This window comes from Engystomops pustulosus, chromosome 2 (genome assembly GCF_040894005.1).
Source record: "Engystomops pustulosus chromosome 2, aEngPut4.maternal, whole genome shotgun sequence".
Taxonomy (NCBI): domain Eukaryota; kingdom Metazoa; phylum Chordata; class Amphibia; order Anura; family Leptodactylidae; genus Engystomops; species Engystomops pustulosus.
In genome coordinates this window covers 10,461,791-10,486,415 of record NC_092412.1, presented here as the reverse complement: position 1 = coordinate 10,486,415, position 24,625 = coordinate 10,461,791, and the positions used below count along the sequence as shown (strand labels likewise).

Below are 24,625 nucleotides of genomic sequence, written 5' to 3'. Positions count from 1 at the left end.
CAGCGCTGCACAAGCATGTCAAATTGGTCTCTGTCCCCAATGGGGCTCACAATCTAAACAACCTAACAGTATGTTTTGCAGTGTGGGAGGAAAACGGAGGAAACCCACGCAAACACGGAGAGAACATACAAACTCTTTGCAGATGTTGACCTAAGTGGGATTCGAACCCAGGACCCCAGTGCTGCAAGGCAGAGGTGCTACTCACTCAGCCACCGTGCCGCGCACAGTATTAATGGAGCAATCACTGAAACCACGTTAGCTGCTCCTCTTAAGGCAGGCCTGCAATGAAGTTGAAATGTGTTTTGGGGGAAAAAGTTCATTTTCTAGGCAAATATTAACTTTGCAATTAAAAAAGCTGATCACTCTTTATAACATTCTGGAGTATATGCAAATTGCCATTATAAAACCTGATGCAGTAGACTTTGTAAAAATGTACATTTGTATCATTCTCAAAACTTTTGGCCATGACTGTAAAGGCCGAACACTCACATGCGGATTCTTTTCTAAAACATACTCTCCCGCAGAGAGAAATTACTCTATTGGGGATAGGAAGAGAGGGGAGAGAGAGCGGGGACGCTCGATGTGTAGGATTTCTCAATAATTAGCGGGCAGGTGCATATGCTAATTGTGCACTCACCTTTTTATGTTGCGCTAATGGCACAACTCATATATCGCATATTGGATGAAGAATGGAACTGGATGCAGCCTTCCGGGAGTCACTTCGGTCTGGGTGCCGGTAGAAACAATGGTGCAGATTGGTCTCTATTTCTAGAGGCCCTTTAGACTCCTATTTGGTCTTGGAAAAAACCCGGCGCACTTCGTTCCAGTTAAAGGAGGTTTTATTTATCAGGTATAAAAAAACATAAAATATATTTAAAAGGCAAGACGCGTTTCGGATCCGGACTGGATCCTTCTTCAGTTGCATTGGATGTGTTCGTTTCGGATGTTCTATATATACATAACTTTTTGGCGCGTTCCCGGTATCAAGACCGGGAAGCGTCATACAGGGTAATAAATAGATAACAGATCTGATCGATTACGCAAACTGACTAATAGTAAAGACGGTTAAAAAGAGACAATACACGATAGTTGATACAAAATATATACATAATTTATATATAACTATCGGAGATGTATGGATTTTGTTTGTTTCCTGTGGATTGAAGATGCTAATTATATAGGTAAGTATAGTCTTGACTATGGTGGGTATATGGAATTGGTATATGTTATTAGAATTTATATTAAGATCGTTTCGGTAACCTCATTTAAGCCTAGTGGCTTAAGTGTCTTAAGTTTGAACATCCAATAAATTTCCTTGCGTTTAAGGACTTCGAATCTATTAGAAGTTTCTTTATGAACGTGGAGTAATGTTATATTTAATGTCATTTTTATGTTTAATTTCCATATGTCTAGATAGACTGTGTTTATTGTTTTTGTGTTGGATGTTAAACCTGTGTTGATTAAGGCGACAGTGAAGGGGTTGCGTGGTCCTTCCAACATACTGTAATCCACACTGGCACTCGATTAGGTAAATTACATAACGGGATTGGCAAGTCATATTGGTTTTTATGTGAAATTTTTCTTCGGAGTTACTAGAACCGAACGTAAAAGTGCCGTGGTTAATGACCTTGCAACATTGGCAATTTTTGCTGTTGCATTTCATAACTTTTTTAACTGAGTTATCCGTATGGATTTGTTTCAATTGTTTTGGTATACTGGGAGCCAGTTTTTGCTTTAGTGTTTTGGCTCTCCTGTATGTGAATATTGGTTTTTCAGAGATGTTCTTTTGCAAATATGGATCATTGCGTTAAATGTGCCAATGTTTCTTAAAGACCGCTTCTATCTCCTTGTGATTTTTCGTATATGTTGTGATGAAACGGATCTCTGAGTCCCTATTCTTATTCTTCATGTTCTCTTTCTTTTTGTCTTTTTCGGGAGGTTTTAAACATTCTGCTTGAGAATATTGGCTGGCTCAGCTCAAGGCATCTTTTATTAGTTCTATCAGGTAGCCTTTTTCGATAAATCTACTCTCTATGATTTCTGCTTGTTTCTTAAAAGTGGTGTCATTAGTACAATTTTTCCTGATTCTAAGACATTGACTATAAGGGATATTATTTAGCCATTTCTTGTGGTGATTACTCTTAAAATTAAGGTAGCTGTTGGTGTCCACCGTTTTAAAGTATGTTTCAGTGATAAAATTGTTTTCGTTATGTTTGATAATTAAGTCTAAGAATTCAATTCCCTCTTTTTGGACATTGAGGGTGAGTTTTATGCCCCATTCATTTTTGTTAATTTCCTCGAAATAGTTTACCAATGTTGCTTTGTCGCCTTTCCAGATCATAAATAAGTCGTCTATGAATCTGAAATAGGTGACTAGATGTCCTTTGTGGACATATATATGACTATATACACTCACCGGCCACTTTATTAGGTCCACCATGCTAGTAACGGGTTGGACTCCCTTTTGCCTTCAGAACTGCCTCAATTCTTCGTGGCATAGATTCAACAATGTGCTGGAAGCTCCTCAGAGATTTTGCTCCATATTGACATGATGGCATCACACAGTTGCCGCAGATTTGTCGGCTGCACATCCATGATGCGAATCTCCACATCCCAAAGATGCTCTATTGGATTGAGATCTGGTGACTGTGGAGGCCATTTGAGTCCAGTGACCTCATTGTCATGTTCAAGAAACCAGTCTGAGATGATTCCAGCTTTATGACATGGCGCATTATCCTGCTGAAAGTAGCCATCAGATGTTACAGGGTACATTGTGCTCATAAAGGGATGGACATGGGCAGCAACAATACTCAGGTAGGCTGTGGCATTGTACCAAGGGGCCCAAAGAGTGCCCAGAAAATATTCCCCACACCATGACACCACCACCACCAGCCTGAACCGTTGATACAAGGCAGGATGGATCCATGCTTTCATGTTGTTGACTCTAATTTCTGACCCTACCATCCGAATGTCGCAGCAGAAATCGAGACTCATCAGACCAGGCAACGTTTTTCTAATCTTCTACTGTCCAATTTCGATGAGCTTCTGCTGCTGTAGCCCATCTGCCTCAAAGTTCGACGTACTGTGCGTTCAGAGATGCTCTTCTGCCTACCAGTCTCGAACCAGTCTGCCCATTCTCCTCTGACCTCTGGCATCAACAAGGCATTTTCGCCCACAGAACTGCCGCTCACTGGATGTTTTTTCTTTTTCGGACCATTCTCTGTAAACCCTAGAGATGGTTGTGCGTGAAAATCCCAGTAGATCAGCAGTTTCTGAAATACTCAGATTAGCCCTTCTGGCACCAACAACCATGCCACGTTCAAAGGCATCAAATCCCCTTTCTTCCCCATACTGATGCTCGGTTTGAACTGCAGGAGATTGTCTTGACCATGTCTACATGCCTAAATGCACTGAGTTGCCGCCATGTGATTGGGTGATTATAAATTAAGTGTTAACGAGCAGTTGGACAGGTGTACCTAATAAAGTGGCCGGTGAGTGTATATATATTTGTCTCTGTATACAGTATAGGTGTGGGGTGTATATATGACTATGTATGTAGCTGTATATATATGTCTCTGTATACAGTATAGGTGTGGGGTGTATATATGACTATGTATGTAGCTGTATGTATAGGTCTCTGTATACAGTATAGGTGTGGGATGTATATATGACTATGTATGTAGCTGTATATATATGTCTCTGTATACAGTATAGGTGTGGGGTGTATATATAGGTCTCTGTATACAGTATAGGTGTGGGGTGTATATATAGGTCTCTGTATACAGTATAGGTGTGGGGTGTATATATATGTCTCTGTATACAGTATAGGTGTGGGGTGTATATATATGTCTCTGTATACAGTATAGGTGTGGGGTGTATATATATGTCTCTGTATACAGTATAGGTGTGGGGTGTATATATAGGTCTCTGTATACAGTATAGGTGTAGATAGATGTAAGTCTCTGTCCTCCCCTTCTCCTCTATACACACTGCTGCTTCCTGTCCTCCCGGAGCCCCGCCCCTTCAGTGACATCACACTCCCTGGGTCACATGACTAGAGGATAGTGAGCAGGAGGCTCCGCCCCTCAGTGACATCACACTCCCCGGATCACATGACTAGTGGATAGTGAGCAGGAGACGTGTGTGAGGTAGTGAGTGTCCTGCATTGAGGAGAGAAGAGGTAAGTGACCAGAGGAGGAACTACAACTCCCAGCATGCTCCAGGAGCACACACACTATATGGAGGGACTACAACTCCCAGCATGCTCCAGGAGCACACCCACTATATGGAGGGACTACAACTCCCAGCATGCTCCAGGAGCACACACACACACTATATGGAGGGACTACAACTCCCAGCATGCTCCATGAGCACCCACACACTAGATGGGAGGGACTACAACTCCCAGCATGCTCCAGGAGTGCAAACACTATATGGAGGAACTACAACTCCCAGCATGCTCCAGGAGCACACACCCTATATGGAGGGACTACAACTCCCAGCATGCTCCAGCAGTGCACACACTATATGGAGGGACTACACCTCCCAGCATGCTCCAGGAGCACACACACACTATATGGAGGGACTACAACTCCCAGCATGCACCAGGAGAACACACACTGCATGGAGGGACTACAACTCCCAGCATGCTCCAGGAGCTCACACACCATATGGAGGGACTACAACTCCCAGCATGCTCCAGGAGAACACACACTGCATGGAGGGACTACAACACTAGGAGCACACCCTGCACTTGTACAGGAGCTGAGTGGATAGGGCGTGGGAGGGTGGGGGTTGTAGTTGCTGTGGTGTCACAGAGCAGTGAATGCAGTTGGTTACGGACATCACTGGATAAACTCTCCCCATTCATTGAGTCTCTTATCTTCCAGGGGTTTGCAGGGACGTGTCTGTATACACAGTACAATGCGCTGTATACAGTGATTCCCCGGTCACCCCCTGGGGAGGGGGGTGGGGGGGTGGATTCCTTGGTACTTGGTGTCCTGGTGATTGTTACACACAGTTGGAGATCAGGTTACAGTTACATACGTACGCTGCAGGAGACGAGTCCTTACATGTTTCTGGTTCCTAAGCTACAGGACGTTGTGATACATCAGGGTCTCAGACACCTCCATCAGTGGTCACCACCAGCATCGGAGCTTCCAAGGATCCAGAAGAAAGGTTCTTTAGTCTCCACAGAAGTTGGGGCTCTGTCCTGAGCCCTTAGTCTTTCAGTGTTTGAAGCCAGTCTATCAATCAGTCCTCAAACTTCTGAGAACTATTAGTGGTCCTAAACACATTGCAGCTCATCCTACCAAAAATCAGGAGAGTCATGACGGACAACCATAGCACAACAAGAAGTCAAGACTTGATGCCGCTTCCGTCATGAATATTTCCTGGAAAGCCTTTCTTCCACATGAGTGGTACGTACCGGAGGCACTGGTAATATGAGAGCCTTCACACATTAAGACGGGAGAACGTTCACTTGCCATCAGTAAAGAATAAAAGGGGAGGTTTTGCGGTCATAGCTGAAGCGACGAACCGCAACTATAGATGGAATTTCCCTGAAACGGAACTTGGAGTTGGCTTGTGCCTTCCCGATAGACTCCAGAAGCACCAATCCATGGATAACTTGATATCTGTCAGGCTCCAGGGATAGTGGGTCCTCTGGACCACCCCGGATGATGACACAAGCCGACACCTGGGACCAGAGACTAAGTGATACCCAGTTTTCACTTGAGCTCAACACAAAGCGGGTTGGACTTACTGCTGTGTGGTATCACCTGGTCGTTCCACAGGTGCAACTTTGTCAGTGGTGGCAGACAAGGTGAGGTACAGAGTCAGAAGGCAAGTTCGTGGTCAGGGACAGGCAGGAGGTCGAGATGGACGGCAAAGGTTCAGGGTCAGAGGCAAAGCAGAAGGTCAAGGCTGGCAATGGAGGAGCGTAGATGGAACATGGTCCGGGGTCAGAACGGGAAGTCAATACACAGGAATATAGCAAGGGTACTACCATTATGTTAGGCATATAGCACGAAGATCCGTAGTATGTAAGTATCCGAAGAGTAGTATAAAAAGCTACAAAGCAGTCTGAGATACACCGACGTCCCTCACCATAGAGAACGGAGCTTGAGAGATAAAAGTGGCTACACCAACACCAACGTTCAGTTGAATGCAGTAGGAATGAGCAGATCCGACCCAAAGGGCAGCCGCAAGTGGGGCTTACCCAGAAAATAAATCTGGTTGATGAGCCGCTTAGCTAAGTGTCTATACCCACAGCATCGTCTACCACACTGATAGTAACCGAGTGTCTATACCCGTAGCATCTTCTACCACACTGATAGTAACCGAGTGTCTATACCCGTAGCATCTTCTACCCCACTGATAGTAACCGAGTGTCTATACCCGTAGCATCTTCTACCCCACTGATAGTAACCGAGTGTCTATACCCGTACCATCTTCTACCCCACTGATAGTAACCGAGTGTCTATACCCGTAGCATCTTCTACCACACTGATAGTAACCGAGTGTCTATACCCGTAGCATCTTCTACCCCACTGATAGTAACCGAGTGTCTATACCCACAGCATCGTCTACCCCACTGATAGTAACCGAGTGTCTATACCCACAGCATCTTCTACCACACTGATAGTAACCGAGTGTCTATACCCGTAGCATCTTCTACCACACTGATAGTAACCGAGTGTCTATACCCGTAGCATCTTCTACCACACTGATAGTAACCGAGTGTCTATACCCACAGCATCTTCTACCACACTGATAGTAACCGAGTGTCTATACCCACAGCATCTTCTACCACACTGATAGTAACCGAGTGTCTATACCCACAGCATCTTCTACCCCACTGATAGTAACCGAGTGTCTATACCCGTAGCATCTTCTACCACACTGATAGTAACCGAGTGTCTATACCCACAGCATCGTCTACCCCACTGATAGTAACCGAGTGTCTATACCTGTAGCATCTTCTACCACACTGATAGTAACCGAGTGTCTATACCCGTAGCATCTTCTACCACACTGATAGTAACCGAGTGTCTATACCCGTAGCATCTTCTACCACACTGATAGTAACCGAGTGTCTATACCCGTAGCATCTTCTACCACACTGATAGTAACCGAGTGTCTATACCCGTAGCATCTTCTACCACACTGATAGTAACCGAGTGTCTATACCCGTAGCATCTTCTACCACACTGATAGTAACTGTGTGTCTATACCCGTAGCATCTTATATTACAGTGACAATGTCTTGTTCAATTCTCCACAACATCCACCACCTTCTGATACAGCCTGTAGTATCAGGAGACCGACTTTGAATCATATGGTGGATGAGTATCTGTTGTCATATCTTCTGGTACTGAATAAATGTCCTGCTCATTCAACATCTAAGTAAATTGGACAGGTAGCCAGAATTTGCCCTCTATGACTTGGAGGTGCTATTCTATCAGAACAGGTGTTGAGTGCTGCTTGGCTTTAATCACCAACAAGAGGATCCACCTATCCACAGCCAACATGGACATCCCTACATTCAGTAAGATGAACTAGGCTTGGATCCCACATTACTTGACTTTGCCAGTGCATGACTAAGTGGTTAAGGTGTTGGCTACCTCCTTCGCCACCTCTTTAACATCTACCGCCACATTCAACCCGTCCTCACCTCACATCCCATTTTTTTTTTAAGGGAATGAGTATTTTGAATGACCTCAGAAGGCTCGTTACAAGGAGAGATAGGACCCCATAGCATTCCTCAGAGATTTTGGTCCATATTGACATGATGACATCACACAGTTGCCGCAGATTTGTCGGCTGCACATCCATGATGCGAATCTCCCGTTCCACCACATCCCAAAGATGCTCTATTGGATTGAGATCTGGTGACTGTGGAGGCCATTTGAGTACAGTGACCTCATTGTCATGTTCAAGAAACCAGTCTGAGATGATTCCAGCTTTATGACATGGCGCATTATCCTGCTGAAAGTAGCCATCAGATGTTACAGGGTACATTGTGCTCATAAAGGGATGGACATGGTCAGCAACAATATTCAGGTAGGCTGTGGCGTTGTACCAAGGGGCCCAAAGAGTGCCAAGAAAATATTCCCCACACCATGACACCACCACCACCAGCCTGAACCGTTGATACAAGGCAGGATGGATCCATGCTTTCATGTTGTTGACGCCAAATTCTGACTCTACCATCCGAATGTCGCAGCAGAAATCGAGACTCATCAGACCAGGCAACGTTTTTCCAATCTTCTACTGTCCAATTTCGATGAGCTTGTGAAATTGTAGCCTCAGTTTCCTGTTCTTAGCTGAAAGGCGTGGCACCCGGTGTGGTCTTCTGCTGCTGTAGCCCATCTGCCTCAAAGTTCGACGTACTGTGCGTTCAGAGATGCTCTTCTGCCTACCTTGGTTGTAACGGGTGGCGATTTGAGTCACTGTTGCCTTTCTATCAGCTCAAACCAGTCTGCCCATTCTCCTCTGACCTCTGGCATCAACAAGGCATTTCCGCCCACAGAACTGCTGCTCACTGGATGTTTTTTCTTTTTCGGACCATTCTCTGTAAACCCTAGAGATGGTTGTGTGTGAAAATCCCAGTAGATCAGCAGTTTCTGAAATATTCAGACCAGCCCTTCTGGCACCAACAACCATGCCACGTTCAAAGGCATCAAATCACCTTTCTTCCACATACTGATGCTTGGTTTGAACTGCAGGAGATTGTCTTGACCATGTCTACATGCCTAAATACACTGAGTTGCCGCCATGTGATTGGCTGATTATAAATTAAGTGTTAACGAGCAGTTGGACAGGTGTACCTAATAAAGTGGCCGGTGAGTGTATACCTACATACATTTATACACTCATGCACACATATAGAGCATATACACACACATACAGTATATACATACATACACCATGTACACATACATTTTATACACATCACAGATACACACACATGTACAGCATGTATACATCACCTGTATGTTATATACATATTACACTGTACAATGTGCATCCTCCATTCTTTAGTGTCGTTAGATGATGGGGCCCCCTGATATAGCGGCTGCTACCACACAGAAAATCACTGCTCTGCTGTATTTTTTTTTTCCACCATTCCTCTTGTCTCTTCCACAGTTCCGACTCTTGTCGGTTCCTTGGCCATAAATTTGTAACCAAAGATTTTCTAAAGGTTCTCTTTTGGATTGAGATCAGGACTCTGGTCTGTGGCTATTTCATTATTTCTGTTTCAGGGAACTGCTTTACCTGTTTCGCTGTGTGACGTTGGGCATTGTCCTACATGAAAGTTGCTGCCTGATTGAGTGAAAAAAGCAAGGAAAGAGCAACGTGTTGTTGACTTTCTGATACAGACTTGCATTCACTCTGTTGCCATGTAGCTGTATTAGAGGTCCAACCCCCTGCGGCAGAAAACATTCCCCAAACCCTGACACTTCCTCCACCACTTTTCACTGACTTCTTCACACACTTTGGGTTCAGTCTTTCCCCAGTTTGTCGACAACTATAAGGTTTCCAATCAGATCCAAACAACTTACTAAAATGAACTGTGGTACACGTCTCTGTCTACACAACATGCTCTTCAGCAAAGTTCCCTTCTCTTTCTTCAGTCACTTTGGAATGGCACTGTGTGTTTTTGCTAAGTAGGGTGAAAATTGCAAAGTTAGGCGGCTTGTCTGATAGATAAGGAAATTAGCACCAGGTGTCAGATTTAAACCAATAACTTCCAGGTATCTGAACGTGTTCTCTAATTTTTATCAGTGTCTTTTACAATTATGTAATTTACATTTTTATTTTGTGCTGTAAAATATATACAGTGTATGAAATAAGCTTAAAATACTGAGATATTAGTCATGTTAGGATATATTTACATAGGACACACAAAGACCATGACATTTAGGAAACTTTGTACATATTGATAACTGAAGTCTCTAATTCTCTGAAAACCTAAGGGGTTTGCAGCAGTCACATAGTCCAGCGTTATAACTCTTCCAATATAGTTTACCTCATCATTTCTCTCAAAGATGATCCTTTCCATCAATGATCCACCAGGGATCCGGGAGAAGGACAGAGAGCAGATGGCGGCCAGGATCCTGGAGCTCACCCTGGAGATGATCTCCTTGATAACCGGAGAGGTGAGAGTCTCCCAGGACACGGCTCTTATCTCTAGGAATAACAGCGGGAAATGACTGGAGAGGTGAAGGATTCTTAGGATCTATGTAGTGATCAGTGTCTCCCCATACACAGGATTACACAGTAGTGAAGAAGTCGTCTGGTGAGTGTGTGACCCCCTGTGTGTCAGGAGGATGGACCCAGAGCCCCATCACCGAGCCTCCACCTCATTCACTGATACATGAGCAGAAGATCCTAGAACTTACCTCCAGGATCACTGAGCTGCTGAGCGGAGAGGTGAGCGCTGCCGGGAATGCTGGGACATTGTACAATAACACAAGGGAGGGGTCTGGGTGATGACTGTGTCATTGTGGGTGTCAGGTTCCTATAAGGTGTCAGGACGTCACTGTCTATTTCTCCATGGAGGAGTGGGAGTATATAGAAGGACACAAGGACCAGTACAAGGACATCATGATGGAGGACCACCAGCTCCTCACATCACCAGGTAAGAGGAGACCTTCCTGATTATAGAGGACAGAGCAGGTGTGAGGTCACCTCCTCCATCATCTCATCATCACATATAGACAATGTATCAGTCACTGTGTATATTTCCTATAGATGGATCCAGTCAGAGAAATCCACCAGAGAGATGTCCCCGTCCTGGAGATTCCCGAGATATTACACAGGAACCAGAGAGATGTCCTAGTCGTGGAGATTCCCGGGATATTACACAGGAACCAGAGAGATGTCCCAGTCCTGGAGATTCCCGAGATATTACACAGGAACCAGAGAGATGTCCCAGTCCTGGAGATTCCCGAGATATCAAAGAGGAACCAGAGAGATGTCCCAGTCCTAAAGGTTCCCGAGATTTTAAAGAGGAACCAGAGAGATGTCCCAGTCCTGGAGATTCCCGAGATATCAAAGGGGAAGCAGAGAGATGTCCTAGTCCTGATGATCTCCCAGATATTAAAGAGGAACCGGAGAGATGTCCCAGTTCTGGAGATTCCCGAGATATTAAAGAGGAACCGGAGAGATGTCCCAGTCTTGTATATTTTCATATTGTAAAGGTGGAGCCAGCGGAGAATATCCTTGATCATCAGGTAGATTGAGTTGGGATTCAGTTGGTGGTGATCTATGAAATGTTGATGGTTGTTGTGGTGGGACATAACTGCAAATAATTTCTAAATTTCACTAGACATTGTTTTATAGGACATATGACATTGAACTTGTGGCTCAGAGCAGGAGAAGTGAATAATCTTCTCCCTGGTGTCCATGAGTCTCCTCCTCAGGATCGGGTCACATCGGGTTAGGCAGTAATATAACCGGAACATTGATGTTGATCCCGTCTCCTCCTGCAGGAGATTATTCCCCTTAGTTCCTGGTCCTAGAGGTTTCTGTTCTCCTTATGTGTGAGGGGAATAAGTTGAGGGGCAGCTAAAATCCCCCCTAGCAAATCATTGATTTAGGAGGGTGTCCAGTTCCACTTTTATTGTAGGGAACAGAAAGATCCTGGGAACAGAAAGATGGTGCACTTAGTAATGCACACAGTCATGTAGTAATGCACTGTAATACAAGGTGTGCAGACACATACAATGCAACAATGAGGATGAACATCCATAGATACAAGGACGTGTGCTGTCTTATATATGACCAGCACAGAGCTAGGGGTAGGGGATAGGAGATGGGGACATGGTAACATTATAATATGCATTAACATGTAAACTACAGGGCTGGGTGGGAACTAGAAACATACCAGCCAAGCTTCTGTAGACTGGTGGACGGAGGATGGAGGACGGTGCTACCATCTCCACTGGAGGGTCTTCAGAAAATGGCTCCTGTATAGCAGAATGATGTTAGCAGGTCAAGGGGTGAAAACTACAGTGGCCCCCAAGGGACAAAATTGGTGTTTTAGAGAAACACATAATGAACAATTAAGGCCTCTAGATGGCGCTGTAACAATTAACAATTAATACATATTAAATTAACATTACACATTTCTGAAGGCAAGACAAGGTTTCTGTCCATCACTTGGATATAAGAGAATCTCTGGAGACATTTCCTTGTTTTCTCAGGTCCTTCATGTTGGATCTTTCCAGGAAAGTTGTGGTGGAAGGAGGAGCGGAGAGGAAATCCCCTCATCAGTGACAGAGGAGGGTAAGAGCCTTTCATGTATCTTGTGGGTTATTCTTCCCTTATACATTGCAGGGAGAGGTCACATCCAGGGGAGGAGATGGAGATGACATAGACACCGGCTCATCTGTCTCTGGTCTCCTCCTCCGGTCACATCAGTCTATAACCACATGTTGTGTTACTATACGGCTGGATATTTCCTCTCCTCAGACATTTCAGACCGGAGATATAAACAGATGTGACCCGGGGGCCATGATTGAATATTTAGGGTGTATATGGGTCCATATACCAGTATTTTGTGGACATTGCAGCCTCAGTAAAGTCAGGCTACGTGTCCTTCTCTCTTTCCATGTCTACCTCATGACTCTTCCCTCTTTCTGGGTTCAGTCTCTGGGCAGGGAATGTGAAGTTTAATAGTTCTTAGATTCTGCTCACACATACAGCACATCATGCAAATAGCATAAACACACATACATAGAGTAGCATATAGACATCACATATAAACACACACCGCAAATACACACATGCATACAATATCATATAGAGACATACAGCTCCAGATCCCGGGGCCCCCTCACACTGTTGGCCCCATAGTGGCTGCTATGGTTACCTGGCCTGTAGTTCGCCCCGGCCCTTGACACTGAGATTAATTTTGTAAGGCTGTGGATCAGTTCTGCTCCTGTATGCATTCGCTGCCGCAGGGTCACAGCTTCCTTACTCTGTGACAACAAACCTCTGTCCTATACTTCCATGCATTCCTATGTCAGACATCCAGCCTAATCCTCCAGCTCATGTAGGATGTAGGCGCCAGCTCTCACCGTCTTAATGACCGCTGTCCTGGTCCTTAGCAGCACAAAAATAAATATAAAAACTGAAGCTCACCGGCTACGGCATTAGCTCTTTTTTTGGATCACTTTCTATTTTCCAGGAATGGATTTCTCAATCAGAACTTCAGCTTTGGTACTTCACTTGTCCTTCAGCATGCCTATATTCTAGAGGACAATGCACACACATAGTGCATATGGGTTAAAAAGCTAATAGTCAGGCACTCACATTCAAAAACACTCAAATCTACACAAAAAACGCATCGATGCGATGGCCAGTCATTCACGGCCGACCCTGGGTTTGGGCAGTGTGGCTTCTTCGGGGCATCATGCTGACACCTCCTGATTCTGCTACAGCATCCGTCAGTCCTGGAGTCCAGCTACCGCTCCTGCCTCATGAATGGAATTCAAAAGATTGCCATAGATTCCTAAACCAGTGTCAAATCCATATCGTGCTCACCGATCCTCTACGTTGTTTCCGTACCCGCTGGTGAGAACAGGCAAGATGAGCGCATGCAAACTGAGAGGACCACGCTCTATGAGCAAGAATGGTTACCCATGCGCACAGAGAATTTGGTTTCATATTGTGGCTATTATGAGATCTGTGCCTCGTGTCCCCCGCTCTGTGCTCTCATACACTCCTCTGCCTTACTCTGCAGTGTGGGAATTTTATGTAAAGTCAACTGAGGTCTCAAATTTGGCAAATTTTGCAGTATTTCTACCCTGAAATAGTGTCTTCATTAGACTAAAAACACCAGCTGTAAAATAAAACTGCCCCATGCAGGACCTGCACACAACCAATTACACAACCAATACCATTCCTACGGTTACAACCTTCCTCCCTTCCTCTCATATTTAGGGTTAAACGGCCATCGGCCTTCACAATTAGGCCCCATTCTGCAAAATGCCTCCAGATACAGGCGGTCCCCTACTTAAGGACACCCGACTTACAGACAACCCATAGTTACAGACGGACCCCTCTGCCCACTGTGACCTCTGGTGAAGCTCTCTGGATGCTTTACTATAGTCCCAGACTGCAATGATCAGCTGTAAGGTGTCTGTAATGAAGCTTTATTGATAATTCTTGGTCCAATTACACCAAAAATTTTGAAACTCCAATTGTCACTGGGGCAAAAGAAAAAAAATTGTCTAGAACTTCCATTATAAAATATACAGTTTCGACTTACATACAAATTCAACTTAAGAACAAACCTCCAGACCCTATCTTGTATGTAACCCGGGGACTGCCTGTAATTGATAACCTTTTACATTAATGTATTCCCTTACCCAACCAATTCCCTTACCCATTCATCTCACCATGCCACTGTATATACCCCCAACACGAAACCTTCTTATTCATCCTGACACCACTCACCAATCCAATCAAAATCACCAAGTTCTCCATAGGCACCTGATAAAACTGCGGAGACTATTAACATCCAGTAAAACTATTCAACCTTTCCAGTTACGCCCTTCAAAGACATGAAACTAAAACAAAACTAGTCCATAGGTTTATCATTTTGCCCCACCTCCCCAGCTGACAACTTTCAACTTTTCCTTGACCTCCATAAACATCAAACAAACCAAACCCCATTAGAGTACTAGTTCATCCCCCCCCCCACCAATTTCTATCCACCTAAATCAGAAGCGACCCTCTATCGAGACCTTCAAATTTATTCACTATAAACAAAATCTCTCACTGCCTGAGAACCAAACCATCTATCCCACCATTGTTATTGGACCATATTGACTACATCTCCAAAGCCAACCACATTGTGGAGGACAAACCGTATCTCACAGTCTTCATCCCTCCTTTAACGTTCTTCTGTCATTTAGCGAAGGTGCATAAGTTGCCCCCAATTCTCCCTCGTCAACCAATCATCCATGGAATTAATTAGTTCACAAGTGACCTCTCACGTTAGACTGATCTGCATCTCCAGCCCTTGGTATAGTACGGGCGCTAGACTTGGCGCTTAAATTGAAATGGGAATGCAAGGTTTCCAAGGTTTTGTGACTTCTCTTTGGTTACATGCACACACAAGTGCCAGCCACACCGTAGCAAGGTGGGCACATGTTATCGCCAGGGAAAGGAGGAGGAGATGAGCGCTGCTCACCCCCACCTCTCTCCATAGGGATATATGGCGCACAGCACCGTATGCCGAGAGAAGATAGGACATGTCCTTTCTCTTCACGGCTACGGAACGGTATGGTGCCGTACGTGTGCGGCCACGTACCACTCCCGTACGGCGCCACAAGCCTATTACGTATATAGGTCCCCCATACGGCCGTGTGAATGAGGCCTTTGATTGGATGTTAAACAAATTATATGGGAGTGTTTAATATCTATTTGATTGTCACTATTCTTCTGCTTGTAACTGGGGAAAAAGAAATCCTCCAAGTTTGATTTCTTGGTTATATTTTTTTAGGAAACAAAAGTATAAGAGGTTCCCATGGACATCCCCCCTCATCTCCTTGTGGTGAAGTAGAAGATAATCAGTCACATCTTTCCACAGAGGAGGGAAATCATGGAGAGAAGAGGCAGTTTTCATGTACCGAATGTGGAAAATGTTTTATCCAGAAAGGAAGTCTTATTAGACACCAGAGAACTCACACAGGGGAGAAGTCATTTTCATGTAATGAATGTGGAAAATGTTTTAGCAGGAAATCACATCTTGTTAAACATCAGGGAACTCACACAGGGGAGAAGCCATTTCAATGTCCTGAATGTGGCAAATGTTTTAGAAACAAAGCAAATCTTAATGGACACAAAAGAACTCACACAGGGGAGAAACCATATCCATGTGATGAATGTGGAAATTGTTTTAGCCAGAAATCAATACTTGTTGAACACCGAAGAACTCACACAGGCGAGAAGCCATTTTCATGTACTGAATGTGGGAAATGTTTTAGCCAGAAATCAATTCTTCTTTACCATCAGAGAATCCACACAGGGGAGAAGCCATTTTCATGCCCTGAATGTGGGAAATGTTTTAGTAAGAAATCTTTCCTTGTTGAACACCAGAGAACTCACACAAAGAAGAAGCCATTTCCATGTAGTGAATGTGGGAAATGTTATACTTCTAGTTCACTTCTTTTAAGACATCAGAGAATTCACACAGGGCTAAAGCTATTTTTATGTAATGAATGTGGGAAATATTTTACCCAGAATGCAGATCTTGTAAAACATCAAAGAACTCACACAGGGGAGAAGCCATTTTCATGTCCTGAATGTGGGAAAGGTTTTTCCTATAAGTCAGTTCTTATTAAACATCAGAGAACTCACACAGGGGAGAAACCCTTTTTATGCACCGAATGTGGGAAATGTTTTAATCAGAAATCAATTCTTGTTAGCCATCAGAGAACTCACACAGGGGAGAAGCCATTTTTATGCACTGAATGTGGCAAATGTTTTACATTTAATTCAAGTTATTTGAATCATCAGAAAATTCACACAGGGAAGAAGCCATATTTGTGTCTTGAATGTGGGAAATGTTTCAATCAAAGTTCAGACCTTGTTAAACATCAAAGGATCCACACAGGGGAGAAGCCATTTTCTTGCACTGAATGTGATAAATGTTTTTCCTGGAAAACCCTTCTTGTTAAACATCAGAGAACTCACACAGGGGAGAAGCCATTTTCATGCACTGAATGCGGGAAATGTTTTAGTAAGAAATCAGACCTTCTTAAACACAAGGAGATTCACGCAGGAGATGGGCTATTTTCGTGTTCTCTTTTGGGGCATGGAGATACCTAACATGTTTATGTTTCTTGTTTACTTTTGTATCAGGTCTCAACAAAGGGGGGGATTCGAAGTTTTTTTTTTCCATACTTACATACCATTTTATTGCATTTTAGGGCACTTTTGCTATGGATCTGCCGCCGGTACATTGTTACAGATAAGTCCCGGAGTCCTATGTAGATTTTAGGCTGTCATGGTTACAGATAGTCGCACTCCAATAGTAGGGAGTGATGTTCTGAGCCAGAGGCATTTAATTGGATACCACTGTACAAGGCATTGGTTCGGCCTCACCTGGAATATGCTGTTCAGTTTTAGGCTCCGGTCCATAAAAAGGAAGCCCTAGAGCTGGAGAAGGTTCAACGAAGAGCCTCAAAAATGATAAGGGGTATGGAGGAAAGATTAAAACAACTAGATTTATTTAGTCTGGAAAAGAGACGACTACGAGGGGACATGATTAATTTATGTAAATATATGAATGGTCCATACAAATATTATGGTGATAAGTTGTTTCAGATTAAATCAAAAGACGAGGGGGCACTGTCTCCATCTGGAGAAAACAAGGTTTAATCACCAGAGGTGACAGGGCTTCTTTACTATGAGAACTGTCAATCTGTGGAGTAGGTGAGCTCTGGCGCTGGTCACAGCAGGGACAGTAGAGAGCTTCAAGAAGGGTCTAGATGCCTTTTTACACCTAAATAACATTGATTGTTATGTTATATAGAATTGTTTCCTCTAAATCTCTTCCCTAATCTCTAATCCCTTCCCTTCTTTGGTTGAACTGGATGGACATGTGTTTTTTTTTCAATCGTATAAACTATGATACTCACAATCTGTACAGTCCTCAAACGTGGCTGCCATTTGCAGCAAACACCCAGTCTGTATGGAAAGTGTTAAGCCCGTGAACCCTCTCTATACTCCGCTTATCACCCACCAACGTACAATTACGGCTGGTCAAGCCTTTCTAGGTCTCGTCGTTAGAAGGTTGAAGCACCAGAGTCTCTTGGGAAAAATGTTGATTATTATTGCACACCCAGACACACATTTTGTATCGGTCTTTTTGGCATATATCTGCTGTTTCAATCATTATCCCTTTATCTGATGCTATTTGTGTGGCTCGTGCTGACAACCTGCAACGCCGGGTACTTCCCTTGTACATTGTCATCCTTTCTGCTTGTGTGTGATGTAAAAGGTTATTGCCAGGAATTTCAATAAAATGACCTGCTGATATGTAATATATTTTGGGGTGATAACTTTCCTTTCTTTTGTTCGGTATGATGGGCCCGGCAATTTAAAGAGATTGTAGCCTCCCGATGGTGTAGATTTAAAAATAATGAGATGTTTAGTTTACAAAAAGTGTAATATAACAAAACTATAACATAACTAAACATATGAAAAGTAGACAGCACCGGAACCAAGGGGATAATCAGTCTCAGGGTTCTTGCGTCGGGTCGGAAAAGGTATATTTTGGCTCCTCCCTCCCTGCTTGAGAGCCAATAACATCAGATGGACCTAAAATGGGCTTCTGTCACACAAAGAGGAGCCTCTGAGGTTCATTTGCATAATTTTAAAAGATGATTAAACCATCTAGAACTAGGCCACATGAAGATGAAGGGTGAACAGATGATGTTTCAGGGGACACACAACAATCTGTGTTCTTGGTCTTATAGATTTATATCTGGGGCTCAAACCCCTAATCATTGTAAGGTGACTTCCAAATTAAATGAGTCTGTGTCCAGCGCTGGAATTTGACTAACTTGAATGAAAAGACAAGACCTGTCCTTGCAGGAAGTTAGCAACAAGACTGATAAGTTTATTGAGGGACGGACATTTATAGAAAACCATAAGGCACTTTACATAAGGCGTGTAATTAGGACAGCAGCAACTATAATTGGGTGTTCTCACCCAGGAAATGTAACACTATTGGATGTAAGCACACAAAGGAGTCTAATACTATTGGCTACATGCAAATACTGAAACTTCACATAAACCAAATGTCCAGATGTGCACCTGGATACCTTCCACTAGGTGGTGCTAGTGAGCACTAAGTCTTTGTTACAAGAGGGAAACACCCAAACTTAGTTATCACTACACAAAGTTATGTGAAATAATGCTGAGTCTTTAAAATGTCCGACAATACGTAAGATGGCGTCTGAGTCCAGTGTAATATCTTTAACAATTCCCCCCTTTTGAGCTTTGCATGGCCTGTAACTTTTGTCCAGAGTGACCTCCTCAAACTCCAGGTACATACAGGTAGGCTAAGCCCTTACCTGCTGGACTTGTTAACTCTTCACCAGATCCCCTGGAGGCCAGTCACTCGGGGGTTACAGGTCTGCATACTCAAATTACATCATTGTGTTTCCATAGTTTATGGGTTTATTAACAGGCTGGTTCTTCAACAAGACGGTATCCTCCACACTGGGACTTCTCCTGTCATGGTTCTTACCGCCTGGACGGCCATCTGGGACATGGTGGACTTGATGAGGGGGACCACACAACACGCAATAAGTGACGAGAGCAAAATCACAATCCCCAATATCACCCCCACTTACAGGAAACCCTTCTAATCCCCCAACTACAAAGTAAAGGACAAAGTGTCCACCCCAGAGTTTCTCTTGAGGTCCCTGGACAGTCCTTCAATCTCTTCAAGTGCATGGGTAATGGATCCATAGGGGGCAATGTCATCCGGGATGTACATGCGACAAGCCACTCCCACCATCTTACAGACTCCTCCCTTCTCAGCAAGGATCATGTCCAAAGCCGTGTGGTTCTGGGAAGCATCTCGGATACAATCACAAATCTCTGTTGATTACAATAAAACCAGTTAACCCAACCAACATCTTTGCTCATAGCTCTCTGGGGAATAATGGACTCTAGACCTGCCCATATCTGATTGTGGGCCTTGTACTCATCTGGGACCCCCCCTAGGTGCTCCCACTGTATCTATATAAACGTTGTCATCTAGGTGCTTCTCTCAGACCTTCAGAATCCTTTGGGATTCTCTACCTTTACTTTGTGTCTGATCAAACTTATCCCTGGGGATCACGAGGAAGGAATGCACAAACTTTATCACAGTACACTCACCTTCCCAGCCTCTAGGCCTGACCTAACTCTCCTATCCCCACAAATCCTGTACACATCAGACACTGCTAATACAGGGCTACCTGTGCTGTCAATGGTAAAGAAGGTCATTGTCTTGTTGCACCAACCGTAGGTAAAGTCTCCTACCCTGGGGCATCCTGGTCACCCCTATAGATACAGTGATAGTCATGGTTGGGGTGTCCCTGAGCATACAGTCATTAAGAAGAAACCAGCTAGCAAGGAGAATAAGTAAGCGTGGAAGCGTAAGTGTGGAAGCATGCTGACTTCCCTCTAGCTTCACAGACGTGGCACTGGTCAGCAGGACTTGGAAAGGACCATCTTAGTGAGGCTCCAGACTGTCTCTCTCTGGTGTCTCTTTACCATCACGTAGTCTCCGGGCTTCAGGTTATGTATCCTGAGGTCTCTGTCTGGATCTGAAAAAGTAATCAGAAACACTTTTGCGGACCTTTTCCAAGGCCTGGCTCAACTGTATGGCATATTCCACTTGGTTTCCTAGTAGGGGCCTAGTCTGGGTGCATAGCCAAAAAATACTTCAAAGGGGAACAATCCCATCTTTCTGTTGGGGGTGTTCCTAACTGAATGGTGGGCAGCAGGAAAGCACTCGCGCCATGGTTTCCCTGTTACTTCCATGGCCTCCCGGATCTCTAACTTAAGAGTGCCATTTATTCTCTCAAACCCACAACTAATTCGGGAAGGTGTGTGCAGGGCCTGTTCTACACCCAGGAGGGACAAGGCTTCAGGTCTTTACCTGTCCAGTGAAGTGGGTTCTGCGACCGGACTCTATGGTTTCTGGAAGTCCAAACCTGCAGAAAAATCTCACTCACCACCTTCTTGGCTGCGGCTCTGGGAGTAGCCTTGGTCATGGGAGAAGCTTCTGGACACCCTGGAAAGAGATCAATGCACACAAGCACGTATTCCTACGTGCCCCTTTTGGTAGCTGGATAAAATCCATCTGCAGTCTTTGGAAGGGATACAGCAGCTTGGGTGTCACCTTCTGTGGGGTCTTTAACACCTTACCCGGGTTGTGGCGGGCACAGACTATACAGGCTTTCACTAGTCTAGTGACAGGGGTAGTAATGCCGGGGCAAACCACTTATGGTTTATGAGCACTAGCATGGCCATTTTGGATGTGTATGTGTCCGTAGGCTACTTGACTTACTGTCGGGTGCAGGGCTCTGGGCAGGCACACCCTCTCTCCCAGCATCCAGGTCCCACAATCTCTAGACCTGCCCATATCTGATTGTGGGCCTTGTACTCATCTGGGACCCCCCTTGGTGCTCCCACTGTATCCATATAAACGTTGTCATCTAGGTGCTTCTCTCAGACCTTCAGAATCCTTTGGGATTCTCTACCTTTACTTTATGTGTCTGATCAAACTTATCCCTGGGGATCACGAGGAAGGAATGCACACCCTCTCTCCCAGCATCCAGGTCCCATCGGCATCTGGGCTCCAGCTTTCCTCCACACTCCCTTCACTTCTGATGACCCTCGGGCCACCAGGGACTGGAACACCTGTGGATCAAACTTTTAGCTCAGAACTCAGCGCTGAGACTTCAGGACAGTCTCCGGGCTCCATCTGTGCAGCTGCCTTCGCCATCCCGTCAGCCACATACTTGCCCTTGGCTTGTGGAGTTACCAAATAATGTGTGCTTTTAATTTTATTTTCCTCACCTCTTGTGTAAGTAAGGGAGCATCCATGAGCTCTTTAACCAGCGTGCCATGCTTAAAGGGGGTCCCTGCAGAGGTGAGGAAATCTCTAGCCTTCCATAAGGGTTCATAGTGGTGTTTAGACCCCAGAACTATACCTTGAGTATAGATATTTGCCCTTTTACCTTCCACCAGCTGTAGCGCTTCCCTGAGTGCCATCACTTCACCCCCTGCACTGACCTGTGTGGAGGGAATGGTTCTGCTTGTACTACCTCATGTGCGCCACTGATCACTGCATATCCAGTGTAGAACCGTCTGTCTTCTCCTGCAGACCTGGAGCCATCTATGAGAAAAAACTCAACATCTGGGTTAATCACCCTTCTCTCCCCCCTCTCTGAATCCTGGAAGACTGGCGATAGAATGAAGGATTCAGAGCTGTGCAACTTATCAGTGTATCCTGGGGAATCAGGAGTGCACACTGGAGTCTGAGCTGTCTGGCCTTTGCTCAGATGCTTGGGCTGTACTTGGGTGAGGACACTGTGCAAGGTATGTGGGGTTTGAGTTTGCAACTCACTGACCTTGCTGAGCAGATTGCTGGCTGCAGCTACTGACACCTGAGGGGCTCCCCTCATGACTGAGTCTAACCGGGCCTAATAGTGGGCCACCACGTTCCTGGACTCAACACCTGTGGCGTGGCCTAGATACTCAATGCAAAATAAAACAAAAGTTTGATCCAGTGGGATGTGCCTAGGGCCGGGGGGAAAACAGGATTTGCTACCTTAAGGCTATAGAAGGCATCAATTGCCTCCTGACTAAGGGCAAATGGGGAAGAGGCAATTCAATTATCAAGGGGCAACATCAGGCTGGAGGCAGCAGACCTTATCCCAGGCTGCAGGAGCTGGTCAGTCCTAGAAACATGTGAAGAGGCTTAGGGCCTCAGGGCAGGGGCACATTCTGGACTGCCAGCTTTCTTTCCTCTATCAGGTGTCTGCCTGTGGCTGAGAAGCAGTGGCCTAGGAAGACCACCTTCTCCTGGCAGCACTGGAGTTTGTCTCAGGAAACTTTACAACCCTTCTGGAACAGAAAACACATAAGGTCAATAAATGCATCCTGGCAAACAAAAAACAGTAGGTCCTCCGCATACTGAAAAGGAGAACATCCAGTAAGGGGCCAGTCTGCCAGTCTACTCCCTGTAGGGCCGTGTAGTATGGAGTACTGGCTGGGGGAGTTTTACCCCCCTTGTGGGAATCTACATCAGATATACTGGATTACTACACTGGTAAAGGCAAATAGGTACTGGAAATCCTCATGTAGGGGCACAGAGAGGAAAACATTTGCCAATAGGGAAGAGTTCTACAATGAAAGGCACTAACTCTATTTGGGGGGGGGGCTTTCAGAAGAGGGGGACTGTTCTTGCTGACATCCTTGTCCATTACCACCCCCCTTGTCCTGCCCTGTTGGGGCTGTCTACGTTTCCTAGAGTGTGGGAAGTCACTTCAGTAATGTCTCTTTGTATTCTTATCACAAGCAAATTCCTTTAAGTCTTTTAGATTGTCAGCTCTGTCTCCCCCACTCAACACAGATGCTTTCTGTGTGCTTCAAGGCCACTTCTCACAGACACAGATAAGACAAAGCCCAGCTGCACAGCTGCACAGAGATCTCCCCCTGATTAACTCTTTCAACTCCAGAAAGCAGGTACCAGAGACATTGCAACACTTTTTCTAGTAATTTTTCTGCAATTGTCAAGATCAAATAAGTTTTAAAATAAAATAAACAAAATAAACAAACAGCGTTGCACACTCAAGACTCTTAGCAAATGTTTGAAATTGGCGAAAATATTCACCTGCCGGCATTTATTTCAAACGTCCGCCAGGATGCCTCAAGGGTGACTCGGCTGCTATCCTACAACCAGCCTACAGTGTAGAGTTATAGGCAATTAACTTTCAGGGACTTGAAGGGAATATACTGTCTTAAGATGGCCACCACTAAAAGATGGTAGGGCGTGTCATCTTCTCTAACCCCCCAGATACGGGGGTGGAGTCTAAGAGGGTGCTCTTCTGCATTTCAAAAGATTTTTTTTTTTTTTTAATGAGCACTCTCTAGGATTCCTGTCCCTCTGCCCTGGTCCGTCCGTAGTCACTGGTCTAAGCCTCCAGTAATCAACCCCATCCACTTTCCTTTGTCATTAACTCTCTACTTACATCAAAACAACCTTCTGCCTGGGTGTGCCACTTTTGTCTTTGAGCCAGCCACCATTCTCATCAAGTGCTGTCTCCTACCTCTGCACACTCAGGGAATCATCTAACATACCCAAAACTTCAATACCTCATAACTTCCTTTTACCCACTCTTTACCTTTCCTGTGTGACACTATGTCAGTCACCTTTTTAGGTCTGCAGTGTCCAGCTACAGTCTTACTTTGCTCACTACCCATTTTGTGGAATCTGTGGAATACCTGATTTTGTTCAAGGGCTATAGACATCCTCCGTACATACAGCTCCAGACTACCCCGCTAACTATCAGCAAGTACAAATTAGAGACCTTCACACAATATTTCAGAAATCAAGGAGAACCCTCAACTGTAAAATTCCCGTCAGTGTCCTTCCTGCCTCTGTCCTTTCCGCATCACGGGGCCGCATCAATCCCGAAGGAACGATACGTAAATTTGGCCAGAATTTGTCTCTGCAAACTTCCAGATGCTATCCGCGCTTACATGAACAAAAATCTCCACCATCACAAACTTTCTGAACTATCTCAACAATCCACAAGAGGGCACTGCAGATCTTTTTCTATAACATACATTGTCACGTCCAGTCTCTGTCAGTCAATCACCTTACAAGAGATCCTTTATCACAATTAAAGTGAACATACTATTATATATGGACATTTTAGGCAAAGTACATATTATCACACAAGGAGATGACCTTACCCAGTCCCTTTCAGCCAGTGAAACAGAACTACAGTCAAGGTAGACAAAAATAGACTTGACTTACCCCGACGAGCGCTCATTGTCAGTTCTGGTCACTGGCCGCTTGGACTCTTGCGGAG

General features: G+C 44.7%; 2 protein-coding genes across 2 annotated transcripts; both read left to right on the top strand.

The window, feature by feature from the left end:
* The first annotated feature begins 8,256 nt into the window (after positions 1-8,256).
* On the top strand, positions 8,257-12,441 carry LOC140119872 (uncharacterized). The gene is made up of 4 exons (XM_072139301.1): positions 8,257-10,162; positions 10,275-10,644; positions 10,758-11,239; positions 12,212-12,441. The coding sequence occupies exons 2-4, from the start codon at positions 10,560-10,562 to the stop codon at positions 12,377-12,379; spliced, it is 735 nt and encodes a 244-aa protein (XP_071995402.1). The 5' UTR covers positions 8,257-10,162; positions 10,275-10,559; the 3' UTR covers positions 12,380-12,441.
* A 923-nt stretch (positions 12,442-13,364) lies between these two features.
* LOC140116885 (uncharacterized) lies at positions 13,365-18,068 on the top strand. The gene is made up of 2 exons (XM_072133319.1): positions 13,365-13,392; positions 15,520-18,068. The coding sequence occupies exons 1-2, from the start codon at positions 13,365-13,367 to the stop codon at positions 16,845-16,847; spliced, it is 1,356 nt and encodes a 451-aa protein (XP_071989420.1). The 3' UTR covers positions 16,848-18,068.
* The last annotated feature ends 6,557 nt before the right edge of the window (positions 18,069-24,625 follow it).

What these genes read in the sequence shown, in the direction of transcription:
- LOC140119872 (XM_072139301.1), top strand. Translation starts at nt 10,560, where the DNA reads ATGGAGGAGTGGGAGTATATAGAAGGACACAAGGACCAGTACAAGGAC. An exon ending in CCAGCTCCTCACATCACCAG is followed by an intron (nt 10,645 to 10,757) that starts GTAAGAGGAGAC and finishes TATTTCCTATAG; the next exon opens with ATGGATCCAGTCAGAGAAAT. An exon ending in AGAATATCCTTGATCATCAG is followed by an intron (nt 11,240 to 12,211) that starts GTAGATTGAGTT and finishes TTGTTTTCTCAG; the next exon opens with GTCCTTCATGTTGGATCTTT.
- LOC140116885 (XM_072133319.1), top strand. Translation starts at nt 13,365, where the DNA reads ATGGCCAGTCATTCACGGCCGACCCTGG. An exon ending in TCATTCACGGCCGACCCTGG is followed by an intron (nt 13,393 to 15,519) that starts GTTTGGGCAGTG and finishes ATATTTTTTTAG; the next exon opens with GAAACAAAAGTATAAGAGGT.